A 13,689-nucleotide genomic window follows, 5' to 3' on the forward strand; every position below is an offset into this window, starting at 1 on the left:
TCTAAACAAAAGGGCACAGAAGAGAAATATGTAGCTCAAACATTCAGACTATAATTACATTCTTCTCAGTCATACACATGAGTTTTATTATTTAGACGTCAAACTGATCCTAAAAAGCAGGGAGGTTCAGAAGTGAATTCTGTGTGTTTGTGGAATTAATTAATATCTTAGACTTAAAATGTAGTGTCCTCGTTGTCAAATACCTAAATGAAAGGAGACCTGAGAACTCACAAGACAGAGATGATCTAAACACACACCACCCGTTAGACACAGTGTTGGGATTCCTGCCTTTCCAGCTAGCAGAGCATGCAGTGGTGATGCAAAACGCCTGCCAGGTTCAATGCTGGATCGCAGAGCCCAAGACATGGCAGCAAGAAACTATTCTGGAGAGGAAGCAGGGATGAGGAGCAAGGGGGTAGGGAGGCTTCTCATAGAGAGTACCATGATTTGGGGAAGGCGCTGGTGTCTTAATGAAAGGAGTAGCAGGATCACACCTGCTGTTAAGCAGCCATGTTTGTGATTATAGAGGTGAGGTTGACCGAGAAAAATAGTTGAGGCAAGGGACCAATTTAGAGTAGAAGGCTGGGGTGAGTGTTCCTGGTAGTCCCTAGAAAGTGACAGAGAGAATTCTAATGTCACCCAGGGTTTAGGTCCTGTGAAGATCAAGAGGAAGGTGGAGGGACAAGTGGCCTGCAGGTGATCTTAACTGGAATTGGGTTGACCAGGTAAAAGAGACAAGGAGAGGCTGAAGGAACTGGGGCTTCGGGGCATCATAGATCTGTAGCCCATCAGGACTAAAGCACAGGCTTCGTGTGGTTAAGAAAGGGAGTTTTGAGGGCAGGAGGGTCATAGAGGGTGAGAGGGTCAGAGAGCAGATGCTGGAGATGCTGTGGTTATAGCACTGACAGGCTGTAGTTCTCAGTAACTGTCCAAACAGTGACTGAGCCTGGAATCTCAGCAGTATTTGAATGAGAAAGCAGAATCCCTACAAAGAAAAGAGAGAAGGCATGGTTTGAGACTTAATTAAGACAAGACAAGTAACTGATGTGTCCTAACATAAGGAATAAGTGATACTTCTGAAATGACATGATGGGGAATGGGTAGAGCCGATGGCCACATGCACACCTTAAGCCAAGAGACCAACTGGTCATAGAAACACATGGCAAGGGCTGAGAAGCCGTCTGGGAGAATTGCTGTGGGAAGAGCCTTAGGTGACAGGAAACTGCTGGCCTGATGGAGGATTCCCAGTGTCCATCCCAGAGGAAGGAAGGGGGATGCTGGTCTATAGAGATGGCGGTAAAGATAATGCGGAAATAGGAGCATTGGACAGCTCAGATAACTAGAGCAGATATTCTTTAGAGAGTGAGGGATATCGTCAAAGAATAGAGGCTGCCATGGCATCTGGGAAGAGGCATGCAAGACACGTAGCTAAATTCTGCCCAAAAGTAGACGCTTCCACCACACAAGGCCTGGAAAGCTTTGGAGGTCTGCTGAAGACAACCCAAGGGGGTTGATTCATCTGAACACTAGTTCCACATAGTTTCGCCCTGTGAACCTGAGGCCTTCTGTAAAGTCTATAGATAGGCCTTGTATAAGACCTGCTATAAGGAAGTCCTAGAAAAACATCACCTTTGGTACCAAACTCCAAAGACCCATGTTATCAATCTATCCTACATGTTGGCTGACATGTTACAGATTAAAGCAATGCGCAGAGGAACAGCGAAGCATTCTGTTGTCTAGTAAAATTCTTTCTCAGGTGGGTTTTCTCTTTTCCTTCTGCAGAACATACTGGCCAGATTTGGATGGGAAAATAAGAGAAGCATTAGTTTTGCGAAGCGTTAAAGTCCGGCTCCTCATTAGCTTCTGGAAGGAGACTGACCCCCTCACCTTTAACTTCATTTCGTCTCTTAAAGCTATTTGCACTGAAATAGCCAACTGCAGCTTGAAAGTTGTAAGTATTTTATCACCTGGATTATTCAATAAAAAGGGCTTATTCCCTTTGCGTGTCTATGAACAATGTTGGCACACGGCACACCCTGGGGTGGGGAGGAGTCATGTAGAGGCCAGAGGTCAATATTATATGTCCTCCTATCTACCTTTTTTAAATTTTTTTGAGATAGGATTTCTCACGAACCTGAAGCTCACTGATTTAGATAAACTAGCTAGCCTAGCTTGCCACCAAGCTACTTGTCTCCATCTACCCCCAACACCAAGATTGCAGACAGCTTCCTGCCAAAGTTTATGTGGATGTTAGGAATCCAAACTCGGGTTGTCTCTTACGCACAGAGAGCAAGCAGTTTACCCTCCGAGCCATCTCCTCAGCCCCTTCAAGTACACATTTTAACTGCTTCATTCACCTGCTAATCTTATTTGTAACCTTGACAGTCGAAACCTCCACCCATACACACTAACCCTGCCCACCATCCCACTAGCCCAGACTCCTGGGCCTGCTCCTGTCTCTTGTGCATGTGCTAATCCATCTCTGGATGCCCGGAGAAAGGCAAGCTAGGGAGCTGCTAGTAACCCATTTCTACTACTTTTCTCACTACCATGACAGAATGTAGACCAAAAACAACTGAAGGGAGGCAGGATTGCTCTGAGTCCACAGTTCCATGGTGGCCAGGACTTGTGCCTTGCTGGCATGAGTTGACAGTTCGACCTGTTAACATCTTGGCCAGTCAGGAAGGACAGACTTTGGGCTGTTATTAGGAACAATATCTAACCTGTAAGTCCCACCTTTGCCCATAGACCTACTTCTTCAGGTAGGTCCTGCCTCCTCCCAAAATATCACCCCCCACTAGACTAAGTGTTCAAACACATGAGCCTATGTGAGGCATTTCACACTCAAACCCTAGTACCCATGTGTTGTCAGAGACCGCTTGTTCATTCTAGCCATCCAGATCCAAAATAATGACACAGAAACTATATTAATTGCAATACTGTTTGGCCAATAGCTTATTGCTAGCTAGCTCTTATATCTTAAATTAACCCATTTCCATTATTTTATATTTTACCATGAGGCTCGTGGCTTACCAGTACCAGCATGCAGGCATCTTTTTTTCTCCAGCGGCTATGTCTCTTTGACTCCACCTACTCTCTCCTCCTCTATCTGCCTGGAATTCCTGCCTTTCCCTATTCTGTGCTGCAATAGACCCAAAGTAGCTGCTTTATTAACCATACAGAGGAGAATCCCACATCACCTAATTCTAATTCTTGCCTCCTCCCCTCCGGGCCTTTGTGAGTGCTGTTTCCTCTGCCTGCATCTGTAGTAATGGGAGCAGCAGGGCTGTGTCCCCAGCACCCCGGCCGCCTGCTAGCTTATGCCCCAAAATAATTACACGGACACTGTATTCTTTTAAACACTGCTTGGCCCATTATATCTAGCCTCTTCTCGGCTAACTCTCGCACCTGGACTAGCCCATTTCTAATAAGGTGTGTAGCACCCCAAGGTGTGCTTACCGGGGAGATTCTAGCCTATGTCCATCCTGGGTTGGAGCTTCATCGCGAGTGCCTCAGAGAGCAGAGCTATCAAGTCTGCCCGGGAGAGGGGAGCATGGTGTCTCTGAGCTCACTTCCTCTTCCTCCCAGCATTCTGTTCTGTTTACTCCACCCACCTATGTTCTAACCTATCAGGGCAAGCAGTTTCTTTATTTAATTAACCAATGACCTTCCTCCATCATGCATCCGTCTTCCCCACCTTCAGCTGACTGATGACTGTTAATCCTTTAGCCGTTTGGCCTCAGTTTTCAAACCAAGCCCCTGTGCATTCAGTGACTGTGTGCCAAGACCCCACTCTGTGATAGGCCCTGTGCTTCCTGAGGCATCTCTCAGCATGGGATGACAGAGTCTCTGAAGCATCCATCTTGAATCATAGCTTCCTGCTTATTCCTGACCCTTGATATCCTAGAGACAGACAGAGGGAGGAGTGAGAGACTTGACGGTTAGGCGTATGGGGATAAGCATCCTTTCAGCTTCTGTTCCGTCACAGACGTCATTCACAGGGTGACACCACAAGGCAAGGGAGGCTTGTGTGTCCAGCAGGGCAGCCGTGTCTCACTGGGACAAAAGAAAAAGACTTACAGAATATCCTGCTCTGATAGCCTCAGCACCCATTATCTGTTTTCCTTCCTTCACTTATAGGGAACCCTAGAATTTCCATCCCTTTCTCTGTACAACTCTGTATTTAATCTTAATTTTTAAAACTGAAGCAGACACCCTGTTGTCTATGAGTTCACAAATCATTGTAAGTATTGGAAATATGAAAACAGGTTTGTGGTTATTACCAGTCATCTGTCTGGCAGGCAAGATTTGAAAGTGTTTGAAATATCCAAGACAGGGTAAGAGTGCTAACTGGGATTTGAAATCAAATACTAGGACTGAAAGCAGAGGTTGATACAAGGGAGCCAGGTAAGGCCTGAGAGGCCCATCCAGATGTCCATTATGCTTCTTCATAGAGAAGAGAATGCTGGGGTTGCTTCAGCTGAGGGACAGCATCATCCAGAGTACTGAAGTGGCACTTGGGACTCCAGGGAAGTCAGATGATGCAGAAACCAGATGTCTAGTCACTGTCTGTCCCTAATGGCTGGCATGAAGCCAATAGTGTTCAAAATATGTGTTAAACTGTTATGCACAAATGAAAGCAGTAAAAGGCGGGGGCGGGGGGTGATCTGGGAAAGGCAGTGGTAAGATAGGCTCTGTCACCAGTGAGGAGAGCAGAGCACCCAGAGCAATGCCCAAGTCGTTTCTCACCCCAGTGAGTTTCCTTATGACTATTTACAAAAGCATTGTTTATAGGAGCGTGGGGCCCATCTGAGGAGTAACACTCCTGAAGGAAATGCCTCTCCCGTCCCCATCAACCACAGACTGTTGATAGTAAATCACCAGGGAAGGATGGAACCACATGACCCCCACCCCTGCTCCCATGACAGCGTATTGATGGGCCCAGTCTTATGTGTGCAACTTATCACAGCTTATTTTAAATCCAAAGGTGCAACACCAGCTATGTCATGTCAAAAAGCGAGGGTTTTCCACCTCTCCCTGCTCCTTCCCCCATTCTGATGTTCTGTGTGCCTTTGGAGGATAGAAGTTCCATCTACGGCTGGGCATAGGAATCATTTTTCCTCAATACCTTGACTAATTATGAGTCTCTCTAGTAACTTCTGACCCCTACAGAAAGATGCTTTGTAGACCAAAGCTGATAGCAACGCTAATCATTGTGCATAAACATAGTTATTTAGAAGGCAATTTGACAGGAGCCGCATGCCCATTAAGCAAAATAAAGACAGTAGCTTTCCCAACAGGGTATATGCCCTCCCAAGACGTGGGCATTTGCCTAGGTTTCCAGTACCAGACATAGACTCTGTTCTGTGGACCAAGCATTGCCCAGACTTTTCTTATTGTCATTTATGATCTGGTATTCCCTGTGAGTATCATGCACCCTGGAGGTCAGTGAGTGACATTACAGGATCTTCTGTATATGAGGTTTGCAGGAGCTTGGGCCCACAGCATTGAACATCCACTCCCACGATCACTCTTGGTCTCCCTTCACCCAAAGCCACGGGTCTTCCCGCCATGCTGCTTCCTGCCCCCACAGCGTGCTTGCCTCTAAGGCGCTTGCACTCGAAATCCTACAAGAAAAGAGGAATCTGCCACAGTAGCCTCTGCAGAACCCCTTCAGTTTCACCATTTTGGACACAGATGGTCATGAATCTTGAATAAGCCATACATTAATAGCTCACTGTTGGCCATTTTATAAAACAGAGGCCATGTATTTTTAAATGTCAAGACAGGCATGGATGGGAAGGAAACATGGCCCCATCATCTAGGACACAGATGGTCAGGGAGATTTTACAAGAAAAGTAGGGTATAAAACTTTGGATACAGTATGTCTGCAGGAAGCACAGAGCCCTGACAAGGCAGATAGATAGTATGGGACTAGGCATGGTGCTCTGTCTCTTAAGTAGATACTCTCATCACCTGCCCAGATGTGGCTTGGTATCATTGAGGACATTGGGGAGAGACTGCTGCTTGCAAGATTGTCACAGCTCAGGGCTGCAGAGATGGCTCAGCAAATAAAAGCACGCACTGCTCCTGCAAAGGACCAGAGCTCAGTTCCCGGCATCCACATCAGGTGATGCAGGTGGCTTACAACTATCTATACTTCCAGTTGCAGGAATCAGACATCTTTGGTCTCTGGGGACACCTGCACTCACATGCACATACCCACACTTCAACACACATAAATAGATACACATAATTTTTTAATTTTAATCTAAAAAATATTTTCACAGCTCTCTTGAATTACTTTATTTAATGAAGTAATTCCCTTTGGTCTCTTTGCTTCTCTCCTAGCACAGTAAGACCTCTAATGATGTCAGAGGCACTGGTCTGGTTTCTGCTCTCTCAGAAGTTTCCCCGATGAAGCTCAGAACAGATGGGCCCTTAGTGAGCCCAGCATGAAATATAAGGCTAGACCAACTCTAACCATTTCCCCAACCAAATTAGAACTATCAGAACTTTAAAATTATACATGAAGTCACCTTCCACATCTGGCCTCTGCCTCTCTTCCCTTCCAGCTCACAGAGGCCAGAGCTGAAAGACCTTCTAGGATCCATGTCCTCCACTGCAGTGGAGAACTGAGACCCTTGACCTAAACCTCCAGCGTCTGACGGGCTCATTCCCAATGGATAATTCATCCAACCCTAACCAAATTTCAAAGGCCTGCCTTCCCTGCAGCCAGGCCTCACTTCCTAAGCTTCTCTATTCTGGGCCTTGCGCGAAATAGAATGCTATTAATGTTATAGTTATCATCATCATCGTCATCATCATCATTTCTTTAAAGTCACACTGACACAAGAGTTCTATAGTTTGAATTTTGTGATTTGGTGTTTTTTTTTTTAGTTGCCCATTCAAAAAGCCCATGAACTTAGGTGTTCCAATGAAAACTATTTGTTCTGTGGCAAAATCTCTTTTGACCATTGCAGATTCTCAGATGAATCAGTTAGTCATTGACATAATATAAGCACCAGGTAAGAACAGTCATTCAGTTTGTTGGCATGCAAGACACAGAGCGCCTAGAAACTGCTTGCAGGGCCAGTGTGCCCTGCTCAGTAAGACAGTGAGATTAAACAACCAACCTCCTTGTTCTCACCCTGTTCAGAGAAGGAATTTTGTGTTCATTTGTTCGCTTTGTAGAGTTAATCACAGAGCTAGTTGAACATGCTAATTCTCTTTGTTGTTGCCTATATGGATGGAGAGTAAAAATAGCTTCCTCTATACAAAGTAACAAGAGCGTCATTTTAATAACCCAATGTGAGGTCTATTGCTGATATTTGGATAATAGGCTCCTTTGTGCTTGTGAACAAGACCCAAAACATTCTCAATTGACCTGCTTTTCTTTCTTACCATTTTTTTCTTGGTTTTTTGTCTTACAGAAATTTTTTGATCTGGAAAGAGAGAATGCTTGTGCAACAAAAGAACAAAAGAACCAGACCTTTCCAAAATTAAACCGCAACAAGTACATGGTAACAGACGGAGCAGCTTACATTGGTGGGTATGGGGGCTGAAAAGCTCCTCCTTGGGCATCATCCAGACAGTAGGGGTCTGCCATAGTTGTTAAAGAGGTTGTGCAACTAAAAGGTGGGAGGATGAAGGCCAAGAGCTCTTCAGTTAAGTAGACCTTCTCTCTACTCCATGGCTGCCAACCATGGAAGACGATTTACTGTCTGCATTCTGCACACATTCTCTGGTCCATTCGGCTCATTTTATAAGCAAGGAGATGAAGGACTTATGAGAGGTGAGTTCTGGCATGGAACAGATACATGGACCCAAAATGCTTATTCTCTGTCTACAAGATCATGAGACATCCCATCTCGGGGCTGTGAGGAGTCACTATAGTGTCTGGGAAACAAAGACATCCACACCATCTTCTCGCGGTATCTCTGCTATTTTCTAAATATCTAACGCGGAGCAGTTCCCTGGACCTCCCTAAATTTCAGTTTGCTGATTTGTAGATGAGGCTGGTGTCAGCCTTTAACTTCACGGAGTAATGTTTAAATGAGAGACAGTACACACAAATCACCTGGCACACGGGTGATGCCCGATTAATGTTAGCTGTCATTCTTAAGGCAGTAAAGTTCCAGGTGCATAAATTATTATTACGTCAGTCGGATTATTCTAACTTGTCACAGTGTGTGGAAGGCCAGGGTAAATTCTTTCACTGGAATCATCCCAGATAGAGCTGACATTGTCTATAAAAAGGAGACGCTCAAATCCTAGGGAATGGAGGTGATTATTACATCACACAGGTGAAGTGGCAGCCTCGGCAGAGAAGAAAAACATGTTTGTGGGGTGCGGAATGAATACGGAACCCCTATCAGTTATTTCTACTTCCTGGAGCACTTTTACCTCATTTATTCCTGTTAGCATCACTACCAACAGAGAGGAGAGCATAATCCAAGTTAGAAATGAGGACATGGGGTCTGCATAAGGATGTAACTCAGCCATGTGGGTGTCCAGAGAGGAGCTCTGTGTTCTGTCCAGACTACGGGGTCATTGCAATCCCAGTCTGAGAATATCAGTCTCTATTTTTTCTAATTACAGCATTGCCTCTTTAAAATTAGAGCTACATGCAGGCAAAACACTCATAAATATTAAATAAACAAATAATTATAAAAACTTTAAAGACAAGTGACAAAAAATGCCTCAGAATTGTTAACTTAAAAAAAAATGGGAACTTCTGTCTAAATTATCTAAAACTTATGGATGAATCAAGACATTCACACAGTGGCTTAAGACCCGAAATCAAGATATTTTATTGTAGCTTTTATTTAAAGTAATATGCCATAGGCTCATTCAGTGATACTTTAACCAAAGAGGAAGACAAAACTCAATCCAAGACCAGACATGGTAGCTTATCAACTAATGTTTATTGGTCTTCAAATGGCTCACCTGATGTGCAAACATTTCTTGGACAAATTAAAGCAGTGTTTTGGAATCAGAAAAATCTGTGTTTTTTAATTACAGCACTGGCACAAGCTGGAAGATGGTAGCAAGTTGTGTAATCTCTTTTAAGTCTCAGTTTCCTGTCTGAGAAAGGGGGGCACTAGCACCCACCCTTTGACAGTGACGTGATGGTTAAGTGAGGTGATATATGAATGGCCCCACACACTGGCTCTGGTGGGTCCAGGGTCTTAGTAAAGATTGGATTCTTGCTCTCTTCCTCATCCTGGGCTAAGATGTTATTTGGTGAGTTCGTTTTATAGACAACGGTTCTAACAAAACACTGATTCCCTAGAGAGAAGCAGGGCTCTAACAGAAAAACACTCAAAGAACAAAAGGGGGAAATAACTGGTACCTTAAATAATGCTCAGCGCACTCGGAACTTTCCTGAATGGTTCCTTCGATGCTCATTGATAATGTGGAACTAAGAAAATTCCCAGGGTATGAGATTACAGCTCCATTAGGTTAGTATGAGACTTGCAGAAGAATCTTCAGGCAGTATCCTCTCTCTCGTTTTAAATTCTCCAGAATGTATCTGAATTAAGGTCTGCAAATTTTTCAGGAAAGTGTCTGAGTTACAAGACAGCTAAGGAGGTTGCAGGAGGTTAATGGAAGGTGCTGGCAAGATGCCCGAGGCTGCCTACTAACAAAATGAGCTTTTTGGCACCCTTGACATCATGTATACACACAGGACACACTACATTCTGAGTATTGCAGCCTTAGCGTGCATTTGGGGGGGGGGGAGGCTGAAATAGTTTTAAAAGATAACAGGTGAAATTGTAGCCCAACTTTAAAAAAAAAATACAGATGCATACATGTCACCTTGAAGGTCAGGCAAAATCCCTGTGTCGGCATGAAACATCCCAGAGCTATCTCGGAAAGAAGCCAACTAAAGCATTTGAAATCCACAAACACTGTGATTTTGGCTTGTTCACTGATAGCAGGAAAAAGCTCAGTTTACAGGATAATGGCCCCAAAGTCCTCACCTCTCTCCATCCTCTTTTTTCCTCCCGGGACTTCCCCCAACACATTTGTCTGTGTCTGTTTCCTCCAGAAAATTTGATCTGCCAATGCACGTAGCGGAAATCCCACTGTGGCTACTATGCCCCAGGGTGAAGCAGTCAGTGGATGCCTTTAGGGTCAGAGGCCACATGACACAGAAGTGAAGTGCTGGCTCTGGAGTTCGATTTGACTCCGAACCCCAGCTCCAGCGGTTTTCCCTGAGGCACCATTCGTTAACCATGAAAATTGGGACAAGTGTAAGAACCTCTGTGAACATCTCCTTCCTCATGGTAAATTCTCCCCCATCATGTAAAATAGTGTTTGTAACCATAAGCACTGTGCTTTGCCCAAAGTAGACAATAAATTATAGTTTCTTTCCTCTCAGACTCCCTTGCAGCTTGACCACAGCCCCTAATATTCCAAATTCCTGACCTTTTCTCTGCCCACAAGATACCACCCTCCTTTGGGAGTTTGGTTATCTCTTGTCCCAGTTAACCTTCAGTGTGTTTCTCATCACTCAATACGCAGCTTCTTCTTGGCATGTTTAGTGAAGGATAGAAAGTCTTCTCCCCAGTGAGCGTGGCTCTGGATGTGAAAGGTGCACCTTCTCCTGCCTTCTGTGTTCTGATGACTGTTTCCTTCATTGACTCTTTGAAGGCAGAAACTGTCATATTCGGATTTCTATCCACATTCTTCACATCAGACCTAGTAAACATTAGGTACTCAGTGACCAAGACAGGACACAGAAGATCAGAGAAATAAACAGCACTGTCCCTTCCTAAGGACAAAGCTTGGTTTTGCCCATTCGATCCCAAAGAAACATATATGGGAGGTTAGGGTTGCTCAGCCATTTTCTGTGCCTTTGTTTTCATGTTCTATGGCTATGAAGAGACACCATGGCCCAAGCCAATCTTATAAAAGAAAACATTGAAATTGGGGGCTAGCTTACAATTCCACAGACTTAGTCTGTTATCATCACAGTGAAGAATATAGTGGCATACAGGTGGGTATGGTGCAGAAGAAGTAGCTGAGGGCTTTACAACGTGGTCCTCGGGCAGCAGACAGAGAGAGAAAGACACTGGGCCAAGTGTGGGCTTTTAAAACCTCATAGCCCACTGCTGGTGACACACCTTCTCCAGCAAGACCACGCCTCCTAACCCTTCCCTGAAAGCTCATCAGCTGGGGACTAAGCAAGCAAATATATGAGTCTATGGGGGTCATTCTCATTCAAATCAATGTAGTCTTGAAGATGGATTAAGCATTAATGGCATAGCAATTACAACCTCTTCTGAAACAATCTCAGCCTCCAAATTCATATGCTGAAGTCCCAGTTCCCCGTATGAAAGAATATGTGAAAGGAAAATCACTCCCAAGCAGGATCATTATAGACATTAATCTAATGTGCTCTATGTCGTTTAAAACAAAACAAACCACAGAGGAATGATGTATGGTATCTTGTGCCTGTGATCCCAGCTCCAAAGGCTGAAGGGGAAGGACTGCTGTGAGTTTGAGGCCAGCCTGAACTATATAGTAACATCCTGTTTCAAAAGCAAAATCAGAAAGAGGGCTAGATAAGGGCATGCATACAGGAAAGACGGTATGGAGAGACAGGGAGAAGGGGCCACCCAGGAGATGGGGTTGGAACTCATCCCTTCCACCCGAGTAGTTTCTCTCTCCCTGTGATGGACACCGTAACCAAAAGCAATTTGGGGGAGGAAAGGGTTTGTTTCAGCTTGCAGATTAAGGTTCATCATCAAGAGAAACCAAGGCCAGAACTCAAGACAGGTGCTTGAACCAGTAACCAGAGGGCAATACTGCTTACTGTCTTGATCCCAGGTTCATGGCCAGATACCTTTCTTATCCAGCCCAGGCCCACTTTCCCAGGGAAGGGCAATGCCCATAGTGGACAGAACCCTCCTATATAACTAGCCATCGAGCAAATGCCCCATAGACGTGGCCAGAGGCCAGTCTGATGGTGGCAATTCTTCCTAGATGTGTCAAGTCGGCAACAAAAATTAGCGATCACGCTTCCCTTAGCGCTCAGAAAGAACCAACCTTAATTTTTGTCTCCTAAGTCATGAGAACACATTTCTACTATTTAAACCAACCGGTTTCTGGCATGTTCTGAAAACTATCCTGAAATGCCTGGCCAAGCAACCAGTCCCCCTGCCCTGGGGGGATGCCTTCCATTCTCCTTAAGGAGTGCAGGAGCAGCTTCTCTGACTCCAGCTTTGCCTCCATTGTGAAGTATCTCTGCATAATAATGTTTACACATATGGATTCGATGTTGTCTCTTTGAGAAGGTGTAATTGTTCACAGGATTTTAAAGTGTATTCCTATATATTTTAAATGTTGCTGTATTTAGTGTGCCTTGTGAACGTCAATAAGAAATAACATTTACAGAAAAAGAACAGCAGATTCCTTGTTCTGAGTTTCAACTTGAGCGAAGCTGAAGAAAATGCCAAAATAATATGCAAATATTAATCCGCCATATGTAGGGCTTCTTGCAAGTTTTTTTCTCTGGAGCTGTCATCATGATTCTGCCTTTCTCGTTATTCCTGGGTGTTTATTTTATGTTTTTTTTATTTGAATCTGTTCTACATTTCATATATTGGGAATTTTCCCAGTTGATCACACCTTCTCACCATGATTTCTTTGTTTGCAGGAAATTTTGATTGGGTAGGGAACGACTTCACCCAGAATGCTGGTACGGGCCTTGTCATCAACCAGGCAGATGCGAGAGACAACAGGAGCATCATTAAACAACTTAAAGACGTGTTTGAAAGAGACTGGTATTCGCCTTATGCCAAATCCTTACAGCCCACCAAACAGCCGAACTGTTCAAACCTGTCCAAACGCAAGTCTCCCTCCAGCCAAGCTGCCAATGACAACGCCACCGAGAGGGAGCCCCTGAGTGCATAGCTCACTGACAGACAAGCGAGGCTTCAGACCCAGTGCAGGAAGGACTAGGGCAAAGACCACGGTTTACCACATCTTTTTTTTTTTTTAAGGAGAAATTAAAAAAAAAAGCACACTTATTAAAACTGTTCTCTGAATGACATGTAATATCTAGCTAACAACATCTTAGCACCGTATATTAAATTTAAGACTTTTCTATCTATGAGCTCTAATGGAGAATGTCATTCTGGCGTAGGAGTTAGTTTTTAACATCTGCATACAGATTTTAAGACTCAGTTCTTGTCTTCTGTTTCTTACTGGTTTTAGGACCTTTTCTGCTGGCCCAGCTGCACAGGTTTTAGCGTGAGGTGAGCCCTCTCCTTTAACATTGCTGAATTCTGGAGTTCGGGGAATGGGGGAGAAGACACAGCCCCAAGTTTCTTCCCTGATAACCCATCTCCAAGACCTATTGAGGCAGCTGAGCACAGACACCCCCATCTCATGCCAGCCTTCAAGACTCCTGAAAAACACCCGGTCTTTTGTCCCCTTGTGTTCTGAACCCACAGGTTTTCTTTGGTATTGGTCTGTGTTCTCCCTAAGTGTTCTTGTTCTACAACATCTCTGTGTTTACCTCGGCACTAGTTCAAAGTGTCAGAATATCTTTGGGAAAGGTGTGAATTCCCCAAAATGTATACAATATAGAAATATCAGTCTTTCATTTTTCACCTTTCAACTACATTCTTCATTTTTTCTTTTGGTTTTTTGATTTCTTTTATTTTTTATTTTTAT

General features: G+C 44.3%; 1 protein-coding gene across 2 annotated transcripts in view; it reads left to right on the forward strand.

The window, feature by feature from the left end:
* The window catches only part of Pld5 (phospholipase D family member 5), a 331,193-nt gene extending 317,543 nt beyond the window's left edge, over window positions 1-13,650 (forward strand). For both annotated transcript variants that reach the window (XM_026780019.1, XM_026780020.1), the window contains 3 exons: window positions 1,783-1,951; window positions 7,434-7,548; window positions 12,668-13,650. In XM_026780019.1, the coding sequence (XP_026635820.1) occupies window positions 1,783-1,951; window positions 7,434-7,548; window positions 12,668-12,924 (541 nt within the window). In that variant the 3' untranslated portion in view covers window positions 12,925-13,650. The remainder of the gene's footprint in view (window positions 1-1,782; window positions 1,952-7,433; window positions 7,549-12,667) is intronic.
* Window positions 13,651-13,689: the final 39 nt, after the last annotated feature.

This window comes from Microtus ochrogaster, chromosome 6 (assembly GCF_000317375.1).
Source record: "Microtus ochrogaster isolate Prairie Vole_2 chromosome 6, MicOch1.0, whole genome shotgun sequence".
In the NCBI taxonomy this organism is placed as follows: domain Eukaryota; kingdom Metazoa; phylum Chordata; class Mammalia; order Rodentia; family Cricetidae; genus Microtus; species Microtus ochrogaster.